At 30.6% G+C, this 22863-nt stretch overlaps 2 protein-coding genes across 2 annotated transcripts; both read left to right on the top strand.

Moving 5' to 3' along the window:
- Positions 1-7553: 7553 nt before the first annotated feature.
- On the top strand, positions 7554-12551 carry LOC107015746. Its single transcript, XM_015216143.2, has 7 exons — positions 7554-7658; positions 9098-9373; positions 9536-9591; positions 9682-9760; positions 9847-9985; positions 11743-11856; positions 11973-12551. The coding sequence occupies exons 2-7, from the start codon at positions 9204-9206 to the stop codon at positions 12162-12164; spliced, it is 750 nt and encodes a 249-aa protein (XP_015071629.1). The 5' UTR covers positions 7554-7658; positions 9098-9203; the 3' UTR covers positions 12165-12551.
- Positions 12552-14169: 1618 nt separating this feature from the next.
- On the top strand, positions 14170-18256 carry LOC107017613. The gene is made up of 3 exons (XM_015217789.2): positions 14170-14587; positions 16048-17575; positions 17975-18256. Exons 1-2 carry the CDS (start codon positions 14327-14329, stop codon positions 17527-17529), a joined length of 1743 nt encoding a protein of 580 aa, XP_015073275.1. The 5' UTR covers positions 14170-14326; the 3' UTR covers positions 17530-17575; positions 17975-18256.
- The last annotated feature ends 4607 nt before the right edge of the window (positions 18257-22863 follow it).

Raw genomic sequence — 22863 nt, 5'->3', positions numbered from 1 at the left:
TTAAATTTTTTTTTTGTTAGTTACGAGTTATTTAGCGACTACCACTTGAAGGAACTTTGTAGCATTCAATTTATTTATTTTTATTGAAATGAAAAGCATAAGATTTGGGTCCATCAACCTGTGAAACAAACAAAAAATGCTATTATACAGAGACGAATTTAAGATTTTTATCAATAAAAATTTCAAAGACAAATTTTTAACTTTTTCAACTACTAAGTAGTTTCTAATCTTATAATTCAACGTGTTCAAAATCGATAATTTAGATGAACCCCTCGTTCCCCTAAAGCCGTCCATAATCATATAATAATTAATGTCAATTGTACGAGACACACGAAGTAAAATTTATGAAATGAAACCTCTACATTGAACAATGAAACTTCTACTAGTAAAAGCTTTGCTACTATTAATTCCAATACATAGCAAGAAAAAGAAAAAATAGAATAAAAGGCCCGTTGAATCGATACTCAGAGCATATCGCTTTAACAGACCTTTAACAAGTGTGATACAGATAATCTAACGTTTAGAAAAATCGAATAGTAGCAAAACTCCTATTAGTAGTAATAGTAGTAAACTATACTAGTTATGAAGAGGATTTGGACCTGTATGAACTAATCTCTTGTCTTCATCATACAATTTGTTACCTCTGTTACTTTTTTCCTTTGTTTCAACATTATGATCCGCGAAAGTTACCGTAGTAACTCCATGAAAAAATCCGAGTTTTCTTGGTATAGCGTTTGAAGAATGGGCAATCGTTGACGATACACATAACTGTGTAAACATCAACATTATAGTCCATGCTTGAATAATAACTTCGATTCTTCCTCTTCTTCTTCTTTTCTCTTGAACTGACATTTCATGTGCTTTTACTTAAACTGTTTGACTTTAGTCATGAAAAACTCAAAAGCGTAACTTTGAGTTTACTAATATTAATGTCATATAAGTTGTTTGAAACAATACTTGATAAGAATTTGAGAAGAGATGTTTTAGAATATTTGATTGGACTTGATATATTCTATATGAAAATAAAAAATAATAGTGTTTGTGATCTCCTTATCTTATGGTATAAGTCACATGGAGAGAAAAAAGGATCTTGACCCTTGAATCAAGGGAACCTTCTTATTTATATCTTATTATTATGTATTTTTATTTTTATTTTTCTGATTTTATGAAGCTTCGAACTCTGCACCAACTTATTTGCTTCTAACTATGCTTTTTATATATGTATTTTTGGCTGCTTGTGCTTGGTAAAAATAAATTTTAATACGTGAATTATTAGTTCGTTTTTAAGTTATTATGTGGTTTTAAATATATTTTTATTTGACTGATTAAATTTAAATATGCATTTGATATTGCAACTTGAATAAAATACGTACATTCTCTGAACTCTCGTGTTTTCAGTATTTTTCATCGATTTTTTTAATCAATAGTTTTATTCTCGTACAAGAGTTTGAGACGAGTTGATGTGTCATGTGGTAGATTAAAGATGTGATGAAGTTCATTCAGTCAAGTAAAAAATTGTTTTTAAGATTGTCGATAATTTATAGACAAAAGTAATGGTTAGTTTCATTTCTGGACTGTTAGCGGTGTATTAGTTTTATGTCTGGGAGAATTGATAATCTTAAACACATTTTTTAACTGGACTAACTGAACTTAAATACACATATGATCTTGTAACTTGAGTGAAGTACATTCTCTGAATTCTCGTCAAGTTTAGGGGTGTTCTTAATACTTTTTTCGCGATTTTTTTTCCTAAGAGTTTCATGCTCCTATAAGAATTTGAGACCACTAGATATGTCATGTGACAGATTAACGATGTATTAAAGTTCATTCAACCAATTAAAGGAGTGTTTTTAAGATTATCGATAATTCAAAGATAAATGATAAAAAGCACTAAATTTAAAAAAAATTGATATTTAATATTTACATAATATTAAAAAATTAAAAATATATCACATAAATTAAGACGTTAAAAAAATATCTCGAACTCTAATAAAATAAGTTGTTTTATGTGTATATCAGAGTGGTTGGATTCTTATTAATACTATATATAGTGAGTGCATTGAAGCGGGGTGGGACTGTCCATTATTAATAGCCGTTGTCTACGCTATAAGTTTCAATTTTTTAAATGGAAAAATATGGATCGCGATTTAGTATTTCTTTTGTGACGAATTCGAAATTTTTATTAAGAAGTTTTAAAAAAAAAATATTTTTTTATTTAAAAAAGAATGACGTTTTTCTTTTTTAGTTTGTTTTAAAAAAATGATCTCTTTCTTTTTTTGGTAACAACTTTCCACGTGACATATTTAAGGCCACATGATTAAAGGATAATTTTATACATTTGATATAACTTCAGTTTAGGATCAGATGAGCAAAAGTCTTTATTTTTTTAAATTTCGTATCAAATTAAATTAGATTATTTTTTGTAAAACAGAGAGAGTAGTACTTTAAAATTTAAATTTTAAACCTTTAATTATATTTTGCAAACCCATTCAAGTAGCTTACTCTAGATATTCTTACCAAATATTTTAGGATCCACACTACCCCATCTAAAAAAAATACATTTTTACCCTAAAGTTCACATGAATACCAAATAATTACTTACTTATTGGGAAATTAATTACCCTATTCTTGTCTTGTTAGTTGGATAAGTAAGAACTATTTAATTTATTATTAATGTTTGAGATTTTTTTGTTGGATTTTGTATAATATTCCCCCTAATAAAAGAAAAGTTTTCTATTAAACAAAAAACAAACAATTATTTCCTTGTTTAACATAAAGGACAATCATAAATCCTCAAGAATCTTAATGAATATCTTGAATATATCATCTAAAAAGTTTAAATTATTTGAAGAAAATTATATTTTAATATACTTAATTATATATGTCGTCACTCTTGTCAACATTCATAATACATCGAACCGAATTGAAGAATCGAACTTTTAAAAGGAAAAATATCAACATTTTTAAATTTTTTGAAATATGATTTTCTACTTTCTTTAAGATGATATATATATATATATTCACTTTTAAATATGGACAAAATTGATCTATTTTTTTGTTTCTGACCTGATGTTCGATAGTTATATTAAAGTTTTACTAAATTTGAATTCGATCTTATATTAAAAGATAAAATGCTCTCTAACCAAAACGATTTCGTATTCAGAAAGACTCGAATTCGAAAAAAATGGTTTTTATTTGTTCCTACAAAGGCATTATTTAAGAAGTAGAATTAATTTTCATGTCCCAAAGCTTCATATAAAGGACATACAAGTAAGACCAAAAGTAGTAAATGTTTAAGCATGAAACAAGGTAGACTTAAATTAGAATGACAGCTAAACACGCGTTGATAATTCAATGCAGTTTTAGAATTTTTATAAAAATAAAATAATAATTCTGACTCTCTACTCAAAATCATTCAATACAATGTCTTCTTTGTTTTAATTGGATATTCGATATATATATATTGAAAATTTGATTAATTTAAATTTGCATTATATAAAATTATATTTAAAAGAAAAGTGATTTCTATCAAAAATATTTTTATAATCAGAACTCGAATTATAATAAAAACATTTCCATACCATATTAATTGATGGTCAGTCAATATAATGTTGGTAATGTCTAAACATGTTTCATAACAAGGAGTTATAGGCAAAAAGAAACGAGAAGTTAGGAGGATATATATATATATATATATATATGAGAAAACCCTAAAAACGTTGTAACGGATAGAGATTTTCGTCTATCAAATGAAAATTTTTTTGGACAAAATCGCCGGTAGGTCAGTTGTATCGATTGTTTAAATGGAATAACGGAGTCAAAACAAAATCGCTATCCGACTAGCGATTTTGCCCCTTTAGTTTAAAAAAAAATTGATATGCCCGTTTGGAATTTTTGTCAATTCTTTTTGTCCTTTAGACTCCGAACTCATATGAGAAGTGTATTTTTATACTCTTTTTTGTCTCCAATTATTTGTGTGATTTTTTAAAAATAAATATCTTAAGTTATTTTTTATGTTAGAAATTTAAGATAAAATTAATGTTTAGTTTTTAAAGATTACAATATCTCAATTATAGGAGATGCATATAATAAAGTAAATATTCAATGAAAAAAAATAATGTCTTAAATATAATATAAGGTAAAATGTTAAAACTTTCTTCTAATTAACCTCAACACACACTTCATTTTCTATCTCTGGTGTATGGTTGTCTAGTTTGAGACAATTTGATATAATTACCTATTTTGTTTTGTATTAAAGAAAACTTTAATCATCTTTCTTGGCACTGATGATGAGATTAAGTTGTGTGTATGCCCATAAAAACACTTTGTTAGTATCACAAAATTTTCATAAAATTAAGGATATAATTTGTGTTGTGTGGGTCTCAAACTTATGTTTTATTCAGTTCATAAATCCTTCACTTTGGGGATGTTAGTTATTGTCTCATTTCATCGTGCGTCAATTCGGATCGAAAGATATTGACACTTTTCTTAAGATAAAGAAAGTAACATATATTAGATACATGCTGATATGAACTTATGTATCTCATATATAAATAACTATTCATCAATTTTTTTAAAGAGAAATTTACAAAAATTTCACTAGTTTAGGAACTAATTACTTAGATACACTTTAATTTGCAAAATTAGATCTTAGTGTGTCAAGAAACATGTATCTCAGGATATATGTATAGGGTCAAAATTATGTGTAATTTGTTCTAGATACATTGTATCCAAGTGAATCATGTATTTGGGATACATACAAATCGTTGATATACGTGAATCACACAAGATACATATGTATCTAGTGTGTATCTACTCATGTAATTTGCATGTATTCAGGATACATGACAAATTTCACTTGCTTTTCTCACTATTTTAGTGTATTTGATGGCAAAAATACATGTATATATATCTAAGTGTATCAAGCAAAGATAGTAGCACTGCTCTTTTACTGGCAACACAAATATATTTGTAATTTTCCAAGTGCTAAATTATTGGGCCATATATGCAATGGTGGTATTATGGCAAAAATGGCCCATTTGAAGAAAGTCTATATTATGTTCTTGTAACATTAATAAAGAATGAGACACCAAATGAAGGTTATGAATTATGATTACTATGTAACATCTCCTTATCCTAATGATTATTTAGCTTATGGCCATGCTACTTGCAGCTCAAATATAGTATCTCTATAGATGATTGTGCTATTTGTGAAAGCCTTTGCTTTAATTAATTTTACTGGTACACGATCCACTCAGATTCAGTTCTTTGTTGCTCAATAATCCTTTTTGTCTCTTTTCATGCATCACTCTTTTTTTGTGGATGTTGTTTTATTGTTGTAATAATGGTGTTGTTGAGTTCAATTTCGTGGTTGATATTTGATTTCCTTAATGTGATTTTGTAATGTTTATTTAAGTTGCAAAATATGTGTCATATAGCTTGGGTTGTGATTGATATTATGCGTATAACGGAGGACGGGCCGGTGCGGGTTGATCAAATAAAGAGACTAATTCATAGGCTTCTAGAGTGACAAGCTTCTAAAAAAAGGTGAACATGATACATTAGACGAATCTCTCATCAGAATATAAGAAGAAAATAAAAGAGCTTTATAACGCATAACACAAGTTCACATGATATATACGCTTTTAAGCCTGATAATAGCATAGTCCAAAGAACAAAAAATGTGAAGTCTATTGCACCAAAATCTTTCATAAAGTTCACAAACATGTACTATATGCCAATAGCAAGTTTACTACTTCCGTTATTTCAATTTGTTTGTCGTAGTTCGACTTGATACTTAATTCAAAAAGGTAGAGAAAACTTTTTAATCTCATGATCGATTTTTAAACATGTTATTTGGAAAGTTGAAATTAAAGAGTTGCTAAAAAGAAATACAAAAATTTTCAAACAGATTCAAAGTAAGGCAAACAAATTGAAATTGAAAAAGTAAATAACATTAATAATACTTATTTCATGCAAAAACTTAATTAAAGACAATTATAATTTGAAGACCATCATTAAAATAGGGGCAATCCATGCAAAAACTTGATTTGTGTAACGGGCCGGCTACTAATTGTTAGGAAAATGATAAAATATCCTCGAGGATTATATCTACACGCTTCAAATTTTGATAAATTTCATAAAGATATTTATAATAAAAATATTTTCCGTAAGATTTTCAACACAGTTAACACTGACCTAATCATTTTGTGAAGATTTTTGTGCAATTAAGCGAAAATTACACTAAAGGACCACAAAAAACTATGAATCAATCATTATATGTTGATTCACTAAGGGAACACTCGAATATGCTCAAAGTTCCTAAAAAAAAGATTCGTACATTGGCATAATCCCATAAATTTATGCCATTTTCTCCCTTTCACGTGACCCAACTCTTCGTATTTCTACCAAAACGCGATTAGAATCAGAGTCAAGATTTAAAAATTTTATATTAATTTTTTTGGAATTCACAAGTTAATATATATTAAAAAAATAATTCTCTAACACAATATGCTATTAGGTTCGTCCGAACTCATGATGAGTGGGTTGACGAGGGTGGGTTACATGTAACAATTCACTATTACTAATAAATATGAAATTAGCTATAAATTTTGTTAGTAATTTCTAGTTAATTCATCGCTTAATAGCTTCCAGTTAAATGTTATTCCAAAATTTAAAAATTCATAACGAAAAATTTTCATGCACTTGTGAAATTTAAGGAGTTGATTGAATATACAATTTATTTTTTTTATGTGTTTTTTAACTCTTTTTTTTTATTTTTAAATAATTGTTTGATTATATGTTGTAGTCAATTTTCTTCTAAATTCGTTCACTCACAAGTCACAAGGACATTTGACAAACCAAATGTATGTTTAAACATAACTTAAAGTGTAATTTTTTTTTAATGGTACACTCTTTAAGTCTTGCATATATACTTTTAAGGGGACGATAATTAGTGGATACTCATGAGTAATCTATATATGTTATGATGGATAATATATATCGATTCATATGTAATCCATTTTTAAATAAATCAAGCTGGTAATCATATATTTTAGGAAAACTTACACGCATCTCATTAGTTTAGTCGTTATTTATTTATTTAGATATACTATAGTTTGCAATATTATGCATCTTTTTATCAGATTTTGATGTGTCTACGTATATGTTCAGATACACGTACTTCGAAATACATAAGGTCAAAACTATGTGTAATTTGTTCTAGATATATTAAATTTAAGTGGACTCACATATATTTGGAATACACGACAAATCCTCCTCGCTTCCCTCGTCACTCTCCTATTAATCTGGTATTCTAGAGACACGCAAATCACACTCACGTATCTAGTGTGATTCACATGTATTTTGTAATACATAACAAATCATGTCCGCCTCGCTTCTCATTTCACTCGCCTTACTATTCCGATAACAAAAGAGATATATCGAGATATAAAACTCTTAAATAATGATAAAATACGTAATACCCATTTTTTGGACCCGAATATCCGCAAAGTTGCTAAAAAAAGATTCTTAAATTCGCATAATCTCATAATTTATGCCTTTTTTTTTTCTCCCTAAAATAAATACCCCTTTTTTCTCCATCTCTTTGCTCACAAAAATCTCCTTCTTTATCGCATTGCCACATACCGATCTCACAGGTTCTTTCTATTTCACTATTTTGCTCATTTCAATTTCAAGATTCCATTTATTTCAAATTTAAAATTGACCCATGTAACTAATAATAATGTTTTTATAGTAAAAAATTGAATTTTTATTTTTGGTTGAGTTTCATGCTTCAATTACCCCTATATGACCCTAATTGATTTTTTTTTTTAAAAATCTAATTTGAGCTGCTAGCTTGAAAGTTTAATGTATTGGGTATTGCATGGATGAATTTTTAAGGATCCATTGATGAAGCTTTTATGCTCTGATTTAAGGGATTTGATCAGAAATGGAATGGGTTTTGCTTGGAATTTGGGGATATAGTTTAGGGGTGGGGGTGGGGTGTGTGTATTATGTATATGCCTAATTGAATTTTTTTTATGTTTTGAAGAATAAGGGTTTAGCTTCATAGGAAATTGATCTGGTAACTTGGTTCTTAATTATTAAATCAGTAAAGATATGTGAGTTAATTGTAATGTTGAAGTTTATGGGATAAAGCTTGAATTGCAAGTAAAAAGGAAAAAAAAAGTTTTATCTTTTCCCATTTATGTAAGTGCGTTGATGGACAGAGTTACCGGGTACCTTTGTTGGTGATAGATAGTAGGAACTCGCGCAAGCAAGTTGGTCTAAACACTATAATTGTTTGAAAAAAGTAATCTTTGTGTACATTAGTTGATCTTTATGAAGTTATTTCTAGGTCTTGATTCGGAAGATTCGATTAGTGACTTTGGAAAATTTTGAGCTTTGATCAATAGCTGAGTTCTTATTGTCATATCTGGACTTTAGGTATATCGTTGACATGATGAGATTCTACTGCTATTTATTGGGTTGCAATGTGTAATGGATCCTATTGAGACGGAAAATAGCTAAAATGATATTAGTTTAACTACTGAAGTTTAATCCAAACCCCAGATCATTCAAAAATCAAGATTTTTGAACATTGGATGTGGTTCGATAATGGAAGACACAATACTCAATAATCGAACTTCTAAAATATCGATATCATATAGTTTCATTAATTTCTGGTACCTACTCCACAGTGCAGAGACAACCAATTCCCCTATAAGATAACACAGTCTATATCAGTTGTACAGGTCATAAATCTGGAAACAGTCGAGCTCCTAATTTTTTTTGACAATTAATGGTTGAGCTCCTAATTTCCCCCTCACAATATGAAATTTCTCAAAGAAATGAACAAGTTAGGGGGTAAATTTTGGAAATGGAAACCAAAGAAGGTGCATATATTTAGAGCATAAACGCAAATTACTCGATGATTTTGTAAATAACAGCTGCGTGAAGCAGTGATTGTCGGTTTGATGAAACCTTGGATATATTTCTGATCCATGGAGGATTTGATTTGCTTAAAAAATCTATACTATGTATTCTTCATCACTTGAAAACATGAAATGACTAATGATTCCTTTCCTTGTTACAGAAAATAAAAAAAGTGGTTGGATTACAACTATAACTGGTCAATATCGGTATCTGCATATTAATGCTGGCAGTCAGTCATATTCAATTGACTGATTGCCCAATTGCAGATGGGTACCCAGAGTCCAGTGAAGCCTAAGACAGCCTTGAAGGGTGTGCATGGAGTGCAAGTGGTGCCTCATTCACCATTTGCATTGGAAGAGATAAAACAACATGGGAGCTTACATAAACGGAGCCATGCAAGTTTTCCTGTTGGAACAAGACACCACCTAATAGTGCAGTAAGTGAAAATGAGGTTATCTTGGTTGACCTCTGATCATTTGTTTAGAGGTGCTTTTCTATCTTCTATAAGCAACACAGATGATTGAATTGTCAATTCTGACCCTAAAGTTAGGATTAGGGTTGACAAGAATTTGACTCATCATGTTATCTTGTTCACCAGGAGAGTTTGGCAGCAAAGGCCTGGTTGCCTCAGGCCCATCCGTTGCAGTTGCCATGGTAAACATACAAAGAACAATCACTTTATGAACTGTTAGCGTATAATACTGCCTCTACCATGTTTCTAATCTTTTAATTGTTTTCTTTTAGGTGATCGAACTGTTGCTGAAACTATTGCGAATGTGATCACTTCTCTTCCTTTTATTGCTCTTGGACTTCAGGCTCCGAGGTCAGAAATATATTTTGCTAGAGCTGCTTTATGATGACCATGTTTGATTGCGCACAGAATTTTTAAATTTTTTTTTGTTGCTGCAGGAAAAATCTTCATTGCAAACTTTATGCCAATTCATTGATTGGAGTTGGAATTGTCTCCAGTTTGTACCATGCTTCGAGAGGCAAAATAAGGCGCTATATGAGATGGGCTGACTACTCAATGATAGCAACAGCAACAGTGGTAAGTCTTCAGCTGTTCATTTTATATCTTTTCAGGATCTTTTATATTTGCCCAGATGTTCTAAGATACAATTTTGCTTGGAGTTTTAATCACACCAGAAATGCTTGCTGAAAATTATATAATTGATAACTACCTCATTCATCAACATCAAAAAGAAAAAAGTGCAAAGAATTGGAAAAGGTGTGTGACATTGACGTTGAAATAGCTGGTGGGGTGTGCTGATTGCTGCAATAGTTTTCTTGATCTCCTTTTTGCTAAATTGTGTGAGAAGTATCTACTCTGCATTTGAAAGTGATGATGATTTGTGTTAAGAGTGCTCAAGTTCCTAGAAGTACTTTTATTTGGATGCTAATTAAATAGAGCTATGCCGGAGCGTTAGTACACTACCTTGAGAATTGTGTTTTAAGAAATTTTCATCATGAACTTTCAATCAAACAGTGTACTTTTCCCAAAAAGAATATGCTTTCTTCTACATTTGTAAGTCTCAAGTGCCTAATAGAAAATATTAAAAGTAAGCATTACCCTAATGCTTATTCTTATTTTTTCTGTATTGTATTCCTGGAGAAATACATGTTTAAATGCAAGCTAGTTTGGCTAGACACTGCCGTCATAAAAAGTATTTTTTTAAAACAGGTTAATATATTTTCATTCATAAATATGGCCAAATTGGTACAAGGGGTATACCAAAAGGTAAAGCATCTACAAAAATATGTCATTTTCTACAAACTCCACCCATTTGTGTGCACCAAAAAGAAACAGAGACTATTCCTAACTAAGAGAAACTCGACTCCACTCCTTCAAAAGCTCTCCTATTTCTCTCTATCCAGACAATCCACATTAACGCAAGTGGAACCACGTTCCAAGTCCTTTGTCTTCCTCCTTGTCCCACTCTACATCAACTCTTTCACAGTTCTTGGCATTGCCTATGGAGTGCTAAACCAACTAAACATATCCCACCATAACCTCGTGGTTAGCCCACAATGTTGAAGAAGATGATCCATGTCCTCCCTCGTCTCCTTGGACATGTAAGACCAACGGCTATAGACAATCTTCAGCTTTCTTAGATATTCCGTTGTCAAAGTCACCCCTCTAGCAGTTAACCAAGTAAAAAGCACACCTTTCTCGGCACCTTTGATATCCATATTACGTTACAAGAGAAAATATGGTCCTTCCTAACCAAAAGTTTGGACTCAGTTATCATCTTTGAAACGCAGACACATCCCAATCTTGAAATTCTCTTCTAAATCTCAAGTCCCAAAAAGACTCCACCTTGTGTCCCTCCATTATGTTGTATTGTAGAGTCTCTTTGGCAAGATGTTCTCTAACTCTCTGAAATTCATCTTTCAATAATATTCCCCCACAAACAGTATGTCCCCAAAAAGTTACTCTCCTTCCGTCTCTGATTAGAAAAAGTGATGGCCAAGAATTATAATGTATTGGTACTGGTTAGAATCTACCTCATAATAAGTGTGGATCAATTATAACTGACCCTCTTTGCCTTCCCTCTTATTTATCAAACATAAGAAAAATAGTTTGGTGATTTCTTCTCATACAAGTCCTTAGTGGAAAAGTTTCTAGTATCTTGTGGAGGTAGCAAGTACCCGGTGGATTAGTCAAGAATGTACAAACTGTTATCCTTATCCAGAAAGTCTACAGATGGGTAAAGGGGTAGATCTTTGAGTGCTTTTGAACAGGTGGTTCTATGAAACTTAATAGCTTCAAAAGAAGCGAAACTTAACTGCTGACTTTTTTTGCAGTGTCTATCAAGGGCACTTAGAAATGAGAATCCCAAATTGCTGATGGCAGCGTCTGCAGTCCTCCTACCGATCCAACCTCTGATGGTTTCTGCTGTGCACACCGGAATGATGGAGGTAGATATCTGCTTCTGAATGCTCGAATGAACTGAATTACATTACCATTTTAATCTCTTCCCTCGTTCGCGAAGAATATGATTTAATGGACCGTTTCACTCTTTTTTTCCATTTAGGTTGCATTTGCCAAAAGAGCACTTCAAGATCCGGATCTAAGGATGAGTCACAATGTGCACAAAATGTCATCGTTGCTAGGGGGTGCTCTTTTCATAGCTGATGATGTCTTTCCTGAAACACCTTTCTTGCATGCTGGTTGGCATCTTGCTGCTGCTGTTGGGGTGAGCACTTGCAATAAGCTTCTTGAGTAGGTTGCTATAATTCCTGCCAAATTTGTCGAAACCACTTGCCATTGCCTGCAAAGATTTACCATTTATTGAAACAAGAAGTGGAAAAGAACACACTGCAATCTTGGATCAAGTCTTGTTATTCAATTGTCTATCCTTATTACTATTCATTGTAGTGTTTATTGGTTTTAGAAAAGTAGTGATAGTTATCTTTTGTAGCTATGTGCTGTAGAACGATGGCAATTAGCGTTGCGTTTTATTATGATGCCAGTGTGAAACATTGTTTGCAGAATATGATTGTTCTTCAGTCTTGCGCTGAACGCGTAGTATTCTTGCGGACGACATCTTAACATATGGACTGAGTTTTCATGTGAATAATGTTAAATGCTGCAGTTTGTCTTAGATATGTTATTGAGAGTGTTTTGAATTCATTTTTGCACCATCTGCTGTAAAAGTGCTTGTGTGGGCAGACTCTAGGACAATTTTTGTTGACAAATTTGCTGTCACCTGAGAATGGCCATACACCAATAACCTGGGAGGTGGCAAGTATCTCATGGATTTCTTCTTTTCATATGGTCGAATTGGTTTAGATTTTTTCAAATATCAAATCAAGTCATTTATGTTCGATTTTTAAATATATATGTCAATTCAAATTAAACTAATAAAGCTCGAATTTTTCAACTTCGCGTTTTTTCAAATTTTTTTGAGAGTATTCATATAAACTTAAAATTAACTTTACTTCAATCATTTCTTTAGTCATATCAAAATATAATTATCTAAGGTGTTTTATAAAAAAAATAATAATACATAATATGAGATGAGTGATAACACAATACTATTTAACAAAAAAATAATAATGAAATCGCATAAAATAAATATTGCAATTTCGCAAGTCAGGATGATAATGATCATAATTTTAAAGTACTAAATCATGTTAAAATTAATCTACTAAGTATTAACTGTTAGGTTGTGGAGCCTGATTAATATATATATATATATACATATATATATATTGTTTACGCGATTAATATATATGTTAAAATTTTAAAGTAACCAAAAATACTTTGATTTATTAATATATATACCCCATCACCGTGGAAGTTTACTCACGGGGTGTTACCACGAAATATTGGGTTTTCTCTTTCTCTCTCTAGATCTCTCATCTCTTTCTCTTGAAAGTTTTTGTATTCTTCATTCATCAAGTGTGTGTGCGTGAATTCGATCCTAACATTAACTACACGACTAAATATTTTTTAAAAACAACTTAAATTAGGTAATGTGTTTAGTTGTCTAAATTAATGTAAAACTAAAGAATAAGCATTCAACATAAGTGTTGAATTGATTTTTTTTTGTTAGCATTAGTATCAATTTGATTTTGCTTTGAACTTTATTACCGCTACTAACATTTATGAACTATAATATTTATCGGGTCATTCAAAATTTTAAGTTTCAAACTTGAAATAATATAATATTTTGTGATAAAAACAATGAAACAATATAAGAAACATTTAGAAATCATATCAAAGTAAATACATTCATGTATAAAATGAATTTTAAAAATTATCTATGTAATATCGTGTTGGTGTGATCTCGAGTTGATTTCTTTTAGTTGATACCAGACCAACCCAAAAATATAGTCAAATTTTTTCAATACTAAACTAAACCAAATTCCTATTCGAAGTTCTTTTTTTCTCAGTTTGACTCAGCCTATGATTTGATTGATTTATTTGAGCGCGAAAATAAGAAATAATTTTGTTTTTTTTCCTAAAAAGGAAAAACACAAATTAATTGATACATAATTTTAGGAACATACCTATTGGAATTATGTGATATTTTCTAACAATCCATATCTTTTATAAAAATAAAAAATTATACTCTTTTAACCAATTACACATATGTCAAACACATCTAAGCCTATTTTTTTTTTTAAAAAAATAATCTTAAATATTCTTTTAAAGAAAAACATACACAATAACTAGAAACATATCTTTTTTTCTTTAATATCAACTTGGATTGAAAATTATTCCATTTTAAGCACTAGACTCATACTATAAATATGTCAAACACATTTAAACCCAATAATTAAAAAAAAATAAAAACAATTTTGGGTAAAAATCCTAATTTTCTTAATAAACTCTGTAAACAGAATTTCTGAAAACTTCTCCAAACAGGGAATACCAGCAGTTATGAATCCATCAACACATAAAAATGGTGGCCAAAACCCTAATGTGTTGCAGCAGAAGGAGAAGATGAAGCAGAGGAAGGAGAAGATGAAGCAGAAGGAGGAGGAGCAGATGTCAATGAAGAATTTGAGAGAAGCAGTTTTCAATTTGGCTAATGGTGACCCAAATGCTCGATTATCAGAGACGCAAGGAGTAGTTCTTCAACAACGCATTTCGCAGATTTTCTCGGGTCTTACTACTCCTGATCATCCTCCCTATGCTTGGGTAACTCATCTATTCGTATAAAGTTTTCATCTTTTATTGTTATCGAATTTATTTGTTTTTTTGTTTTCAATTCGATGTCTATACCTGCATTGGAGTTCGTTTACTTTTGGATTTGAATTTGCATTGGTAGGCCCCACTCAGGGTTTAGAGTAAAGACCATTGATTAAGTGTGAAACAATCTCATTCACTGCGCCACATATTTTGTAGCGGTATTATAATTGAATTGTATGAAATTTTGTTTCACCAATTAATTGTTTTCCGAAAGAATAAAAATATTAGGGGTGATGCTTGATTGTAGTTTATCATGTAGGTCTGTTGCCGAAAACCGTCTCTCTACCTCCACGAGGTAGTGGTAAGGCATGTGGGTTGATACTTGATTGTAGTTTATCATGTGGTATATTGTCGGAAACCGTCTCTCTACCTCCACGAGGTGGTGGTAAGGCATGTGGGTTGATATTTGATTGTAGTTTATCATGTGGGTCTGTTGTCGGAAACTGTCTCTCTACCTCCACGAGGTAGCGGTAAGGCATGTGGGTTGATACTTGATTGTAGTTTGTCATGTGGTATGTTGTCGGAAACCGTCTCGCTACCTCCACGAGTTAGTGGTAAGGCATGCGGGTTGATACTTGATTGTAGTTTATCATGTGGTATGTTGTGGGAAACCGTCTCTGTACCTCCACGACGTAGTGGTAAGGCATGTGGGTTGATACTTGATTGTAGTTTGTCATGTGGTATGTTGTCGGAAACCCGTTTCTCTACCTCCACGAAGTAGTGGTAAGACATGCGTACACTCTACGCTTACTCATCTCTTCATGTAAACTCTGTATCTTTAATTGTTGTAAGTGATTTGCACAAAGATTATCTTTTTTTTTTCTTAAACAAATTGAGGGGGCTGTTGAGAATGTGGCCTAAGCTTTTTTAGTAGCTAACCAAAGTATGAAAGAAGTTTTATTTATTGGGTTTCTGGGAAAAATGGATTCTTGGATTATAGTTTTCGTGTTGGCTGCTTGGGAAGTTAACCTTCCTACATGTGTGTGTATATGAGTTTAAAGATCAGGTTCTTTTGAATTATTGAGTAATAAATATTTTTTTGAAAAACGAAATATTTGATCGATTTTTTATTCATACGTGTTTGTCAGATTCTTGTCAATTTTATGATATTGGTTTTATATGTATCGAGGGAAACATTAGATTGCTTTTGTTATTATAAAGTTAATACATTCTCAAGATATCAGCCGAAAAAGATTTGCTTTTGGAAGTTCTTTTCTTTATAAGAGCTTGATTAATCGAAGTAGCAATATGAATTTCAGACCTTGGAGACTTGATTAGCTATTTCTCTTTTTTCCGTCATACCTTTAGGAGTAACAGTGTAGTTTTGAAATCTTGTTGTTTGGATTTTTTTAAGTTTCATATAGCTGAAGTGAGTTTATGGTCTAATCGAATGTATTCTTTTGTTATAGATGATTGAAAAGGCCTTGAAAGAATTAAAGGAAAAAGGGGGTTCTAGTGAAGACTCAATATCTGAGTTTATCATCAAAGAACATGCCAGTTTGCCATATGCTCATACGACCATGTTGAAACATCATCTACAGAGTATGACTGAAAAGGGAGAAATCCGTATGATTGGAGGACGGTTTTTGCTTCCTGGTGACTGCGAAAGCGTGGTTCCAAAGAAAAAAAGAAAGAGGAAGAAAAGGAGGAATTTGGTTATTAAAAAAAGGCAGTCGGGGCGGAAGGAAAAGGAGGAGGAAAAGCAGGTGCAACATGATGATGTGGAAGTTGTTGGAGAACAGAAGAATTTGGAAGAACAACAAAATGACGTCTCTGTTGATGAAAATCGTGGGCAACAAAATGAACGTCATAATGCACTGAGCACAGGTAAAGAAGATGGGCAAATAAATGACCAGCAAAATTCTGTAACTGGAAATAAAGTTGTTTGTGGAAGAGTTTTAAGGAGTACAGTACATAAACAGAAAGGAAAAGAACAACTTGATGCTACTGGAGGATCACTGCAATCCTCCATTGCTGCTGAGAGTGCTGTAGGTTGTAATTCGGAGTTGCAGCTATCGCAGCTTAGTCTCAGCACAGTTGAGGAAACAGCTGACGTTAGTAACTTTTATCCACAAGAAATTCTGGAAAATGAACAACCTGGAGATGACCTGCCTCTACTTTTAAGTCCTGAAGCACCTCCAGGTTTTGAGCTTGTGGTGGTGGAGGATGCCACAGAAAATAAAGCACATACCTCTGTGTCAGTAGATTTGGACTTACCGAAAGAACTTATCTCTTCGTCAATAGGTTTGGATTTACCAAAAGAAAACCATGTTATGCCTCTGAGTTCTGACAAACCTAGTGAAGAGGAGGCTGTTGCTGAGGATCTGTTGAAGACTAAGAAGCAGAAAAAGAAGCACCATGGCTGGCAGCAAACAAATAGGCCAATGACTAGGGCGCTAGCAAAAGGAACAGTAACTCCAAATGAACAACCTCGGTCAGGTAGAAACAGAAAACAATTACAGTTGGAGAGCTCATCAGATCGTGCACAAAGACAACTGAAGCGCTGGAGTAAAACTCCGTCTGAACCTAAATCAGTAACTACCTCTAAACTGAAACAACTGGCATTGTGTGACTCAGCGGATCAACAGTTAGTAATTATGGAAGAGCCTTTAAGCATCTCTAAACCATTATGTGTCACAGCTGATCAACATGTAGTACAGATGGAAGAGCCATTGGCATTGGCAATAAGTGAGGAGGCATTGAATTTGACTGATCCTCAACATGAGGTGCAATTGAAGCAGCCAAAAGCTAAGCGTTGTGGGAGGTCTCTCAAGGGCAAGGAGGATGGGGCTGATCCAGATACTACACTTTTGAAGGATTTAGGATCATCCAAGAAGCTAACAAAGAAACAAACTCATCGAGGTGTAGGAAGGCGTAGGAACGCAAAGTAAAGTGAGCATTGCAGTTCCTTCATTCTCTCTCTTATGACGACAAAAGGTATAATTAAACCCCAGAAGCTCAAGCGTTAGTCAATAATTGCTTGTATTTTCTCTTATGTTTTCAAACTTGGCCACGTAAAATAGAGGTACAATATAGTAATTTGATCTAATAGCTTGACTGACATACTTACTTGAAAGAAGCTATAACATTGCTTACTAATTGCTCGCAGCTCTATTTTCTTCAAAGTTTTCTCTATATAGTACAGGTTACGACAGAGTAATCCAGCAATGAAGTACTTATATGTGAAAAGGAAGTTAGTATTGACTCTATTTCTCCACTTTATTTGGGATTGACGTGTAGTTGATTGATTGATATTGACTCGTCTAATCTGATACTCGAGTTCCATGTCTATTCAAGGATTCAACACTCTAACCAAAATCTATCTGAGCTTTGCAGGTCTATAGTTAAGTTAGTGTGTATATGAAGAAATTATTGGTGGAAACGCGAATCCAGATTTATTCGGGTTAGTGAGTAGCAGCCAAAGTGTATATGAAGCTCTCTCTTAGATATATTTCATTTCTCAAATCATACTTCTGAACTCAGTTGGAATATCAGTTGGCATATTTTGGTTATATCAGAATCTGGACCTATTCTTCATATGTAAAAGGTCAGTTTTATTTCTTTCAGTTATTGTTTTGTTTGAACTTGGATTTCTTATAATATGGTCTTCTTTAGATATTGGCCTGTTCATATTTCATTTTTGGATCATCTTTCCATTTTTGCTTTTATATTTTTCAACATTTAAGGGTTGTTAGTTTATAACAAGTTATATAAAAGATAACTTATACATATGGTGGATAAATAATCTCAAAACTTTCATAATTAAAGATTCAAATGCAAAATTTATAATTAAAAATGAAAACATTTATTTTCTTTGAGTTTTCGTAAAAAGCTAGATCACGAAGAAATATTTATAAAAAAGAGATCATGACTAAAACACTTTGAAGTATTATTTTGCTTACAAATTTTTTTACTTGAAATATCAAGTAGTCAGCGTTTTTTATCTGAATTATCATTACCTATTTGTCAAAAAAAAACCTTAACTAGTATCTGACTTTTTTTTTTTTGGTTTAAAAATGGTATTACACATTGATAATGAAAATTTAACCAAAATAAAAATAGTTGTCAAAATATATATTATCACTTCTTTGCGAGTTTTTTATCTGAACTATAAGATCTATTGTTTTCCTATCTCGATTATCACCAACTATTTATCAAATACACCTCAAAATGAATGAGTCAGCTATCATGTGGATGAAATTTTATGAGCAAATTAATTTGCTATGCTCCGTTTTTACAATTGTATTCAAACATTTAAACTAGTCAAATTTAAAATTGTTTCGATAAATAATTAATAATAATCCATATAAAAATACAAACACGTGATAGTTCAAACTCGAAATAAAAAGATACTTCAGTTTTTTTTCGTACACCATTCTCTTATAAAAATGTATTAATACACAATGGATTAAATTATTTACTTATTAGATTACTTCTTTGTTCTTATTTTATTTTTGGGTAAAAAGCTCAACTTGGTATTTAGTCAAAGCTTATTCTTTTTTTTTCTAATTCATTTAATTATTAAAAAAAAATTAAGTTGATTAAGCTCAACTCTTTTGACTAAACATGTCAGGCTGGATTCAATTAAGTCGTGTAAATTATGATTATCAATTTAAAATAAAATTATTCTTTTGGGTTTAAGTATGAACCAATTTATTGGTTGTGTATGGCAAATATTATTATTTTTTAATGAAAAATATCTTTACAAGTAAAATAAGTGGACTTTTTTTTGTTAGATATGTATATATAAAATGTAATTCTAAATATTCGTAAAGACAAAATAAATTTATTAAATTAATAATTAAAATTAAAAAAAAAACAGCAATAGGAATACACTAAATTGATCCTGACATAATTACATAATGACAGATTTTAGCCATAGCTATATTTTTGTCTTTGTTTTAATTGAGATTAATTAATACAACACATTTTTTTGGTGCCATAATCAGAAAATTAGAGATAATAATTTTGTATTAAACAAGTCAACATGAATTATAGGACCCCACAAACTTTAATGCTCAATTAGAAAAAAATTGGACAAGTTGGATGAGCTAATTATGTATTAATCTTTTAATATTCAGTTTTTAGTTTAAATTCACACTATATAAAAATTACTTATTATGCTAAATTTATTTTTTATTTTTTTTTATCTTAATTTATTTAATATATTTTAATTGGAAATATTTTTTCTTTTTTTTAAAAAAAACAAAATTTACAGCTAAACAGATAATATAATAACTATTTATATAGTTATAAATTATTTTTCATTATAAAAAAATGTGAACTAAAAGTTTACTTATTTTAAAAAAATATATATAAGAAGATACTATTCTGCTAAAATAATTTAAAAAGAATAATATATTATAGCAAGTGGAACAAAAAAAGTGGAGTATTAAATTATTAGATGTATATATGGCCCATCATTAACATACTTTTTGTGTTACATCAGCAATTAGTGGATAATGACTTTACTTTTGAACAAATCTTCATAGATTAGGACCCTTAATGCCTAATTGTTAATTTTCAAATGTAGAAAAGTTGGATGAGCTAACGATAACAATAACATATTTGGTAAATTCTATAAAGTGGATATAAATAAAGTAAAATATGTGCACATGTTATTTCTATTTATAATTTTACAGAGGTAAAAATTATTTTCGAAAGATCATTAATTCAAGTAAAACATATCAAATATTGATGAAAAGAAAAATGACTATGAAGAAATTATACCGTGCAGAATAAATATATAAAAAATAATAGCGTTAATAAAATAGTGTGATCACTTAAACATGATAAACAATAGATGATAAAAAACAACAAAAGCAAGAAACTATATGAATAAAGTTAATACTACCACCAGTTCTAATCTGATTGAAAAATAAGACAACACTCAATTACCTATTAATTTTTTTCCTTAATTGATCACCGACTTTGATATCCTCTTGTCTATGGTCATGTAAGATGTAGGTCCATAATGACATGTCTAATCATTTACTCTAATACTTCTCCAGTTTACTTCTATATCTCCTCATATGTCCATCGCCTTTTCATATGCGTAGACCATATCAGTCTTATCTCTCTCATTTTTTCACCACAAAGGTCACTCTAATCTTATCCCAAATATTTTATTTTTAATCGTATTTCTCCTAGTGTACAGTTTATCTTAAATTTTTTTAATTCTACTTTTATCTTCCGAAGAAAAGTTTTTGATGAGGTAACACTCTGTCCCATTCATCATAACTAATTTAACAATTATACACTTACATATATTTCATTATGCAGGATGCCGAAGGCAAATTTCTATTTCATCCATCATATTTTAATATGACGTGAAACATTATCATCAATATCCCCGTTCGCTTAGATTATCGATCCAAGATACTTGAAAACTTTATTCGTTGAATATAATTTATGTAACAATTTTTAATTTCACATATGTCTTGTGAATTGCGTAATTGAACTAACACTTTAAATATGACACTTTAGTCCTACTCAACATAAATCCTTTGAATTCTAGGGTATGCTTTTAAGGACCCGTTTGGATGAGCTTAATAAAAGTAGCTTTAAAAAAGTACTTTTGAAAGTGCTGAAACTTATTTTTAAAATAAGCAGTTATGCGTTTGGATAAAAGTGCTGAAGTTAAAAAAAAAGTTGTTGATGTGTTTGACAAATAAGTGCTGATAAACAACTTTTTAAATCAAAATATCTGAAATACCTTTAAAAGCTGTTAACATAATAAAAGTTAATTAATTTATATTTTACAGCCATAAATAATTATATTTTGCTATCATTCACATATTTCTTTCTCATCACAAATTATTTATAAGAGGAATATAAACTTATTATAGATTTTAAAGATATATAATTTGAATAGATCAAAGAACGATTTAAGATTTATTTTAGTTTCATCCATAGGTAATAATAATTGTCTATCATCCATATATTTCTTTATTATCACAAATTATTTATAAGAGGAATATAAATTTTTATTATTCAACATATTATCGGCATCAATCGAGAGAAAAGGAAGAAAGCTAATAAAAAAATAATCGAAACATTTTATTTCAAGGTTTATCTTCACTTCAAGTTGGAAGAACAGGAAGAAGTTCAGCAGCTATGCCAAACATGAAAAGGGAAAAATGGAAGAAAGAGATGTTAGGGTTATGTGGGTAATTTGGAGATTGTATAAAAATATTAAGGGTAAAAAGGTAAAAATGTGGTCAACTTAAAACAGCTTATAAGCTAAAATAAAAAAAGCACCCCTACCCCAGCTTTTAACTTTTGGCTTAAAATAAGTTTTTTTAAACTTAAAATAAGTTATTTTGAGTATTGCCAAACAGCTAAATAAATCAAAAACCAGCTTTTAAATCAATTTGACCAGCTTTTAAGCTGAGCCAAACAGGCTCTAAGCCTCCAAGCAATCGTTATCATACACTAGATGATTTTTTTAGAAATATGTCACATCATTTCATCTACCACCAAGAAAAAAATATGAGGCTAAGATGAGGCTAAGAGTTGATCCCCTGGTGCAATTGTATCACAACTAGAAATTGCTTTGAGTCGTAATCTATTATTTTCAATCGGAGTTTGATTTCATTATATGTTTTGTAATCACTCTAATGTAAGATACAAGTACATCTGTAACCTAAACACACCATCACAGAAATCTCTAAAAACTTTATCACATGTATTTTTAGGTCTGCAAACACCATATATAAGTCTCTATTATTATCTCGACACCGCTTCATCTATCTCCTTATGTGATCATCAATAGAGTTGAATATTCCAACATGAATTCAAATTAGTTTTTGATAAATATAAACTTTCCATCGTCCTCATTTCCACTATTCTTTTCAACTTTCATAGTTTGTCTTATCAACATAATTGTCGTAATTCCGAATATCACCGTTATTCATATATAATAAGATCATTATACTTCACCTATATTTCAGGCTCGATCGCCCTCCCTTTTCCAATCGTAAATGACCTCTTTAACCTCCTCAAACTTCATACGCTCTTATAAGCCACCAACCTTAAAGAATCTATAAAAAGAAATTACAATAAAAAATTAATTTATCTAAATCTTAAAATTTGAAAAATATAAAAAAAAGAAGTAATTGTCTTTAAATATATATCAAATTATATATAAATAGATAAATACAATAATATTTACCTCTAATTAATACATTTGACTTTATAATAATTTTACCAAAGTCATTATGAGT

Source organism: Solanum pennellii, chromosome 4 (assembly GCF_001406875.1).
Source record: "Solanum pennellii chromosome 4, SPENNV200".
In the NCBI taxonomy this organism is placed as follows: domain Eukaryota; kingdom Viridiplantae; phylum Streptophyta; class Magnoliopsida; order Solanales; family Solanaceae; genus Solanum; species Solanum pennellii.
This window is presented reverse-complemented; position numbering and strand designations above follow the sequence as displayed.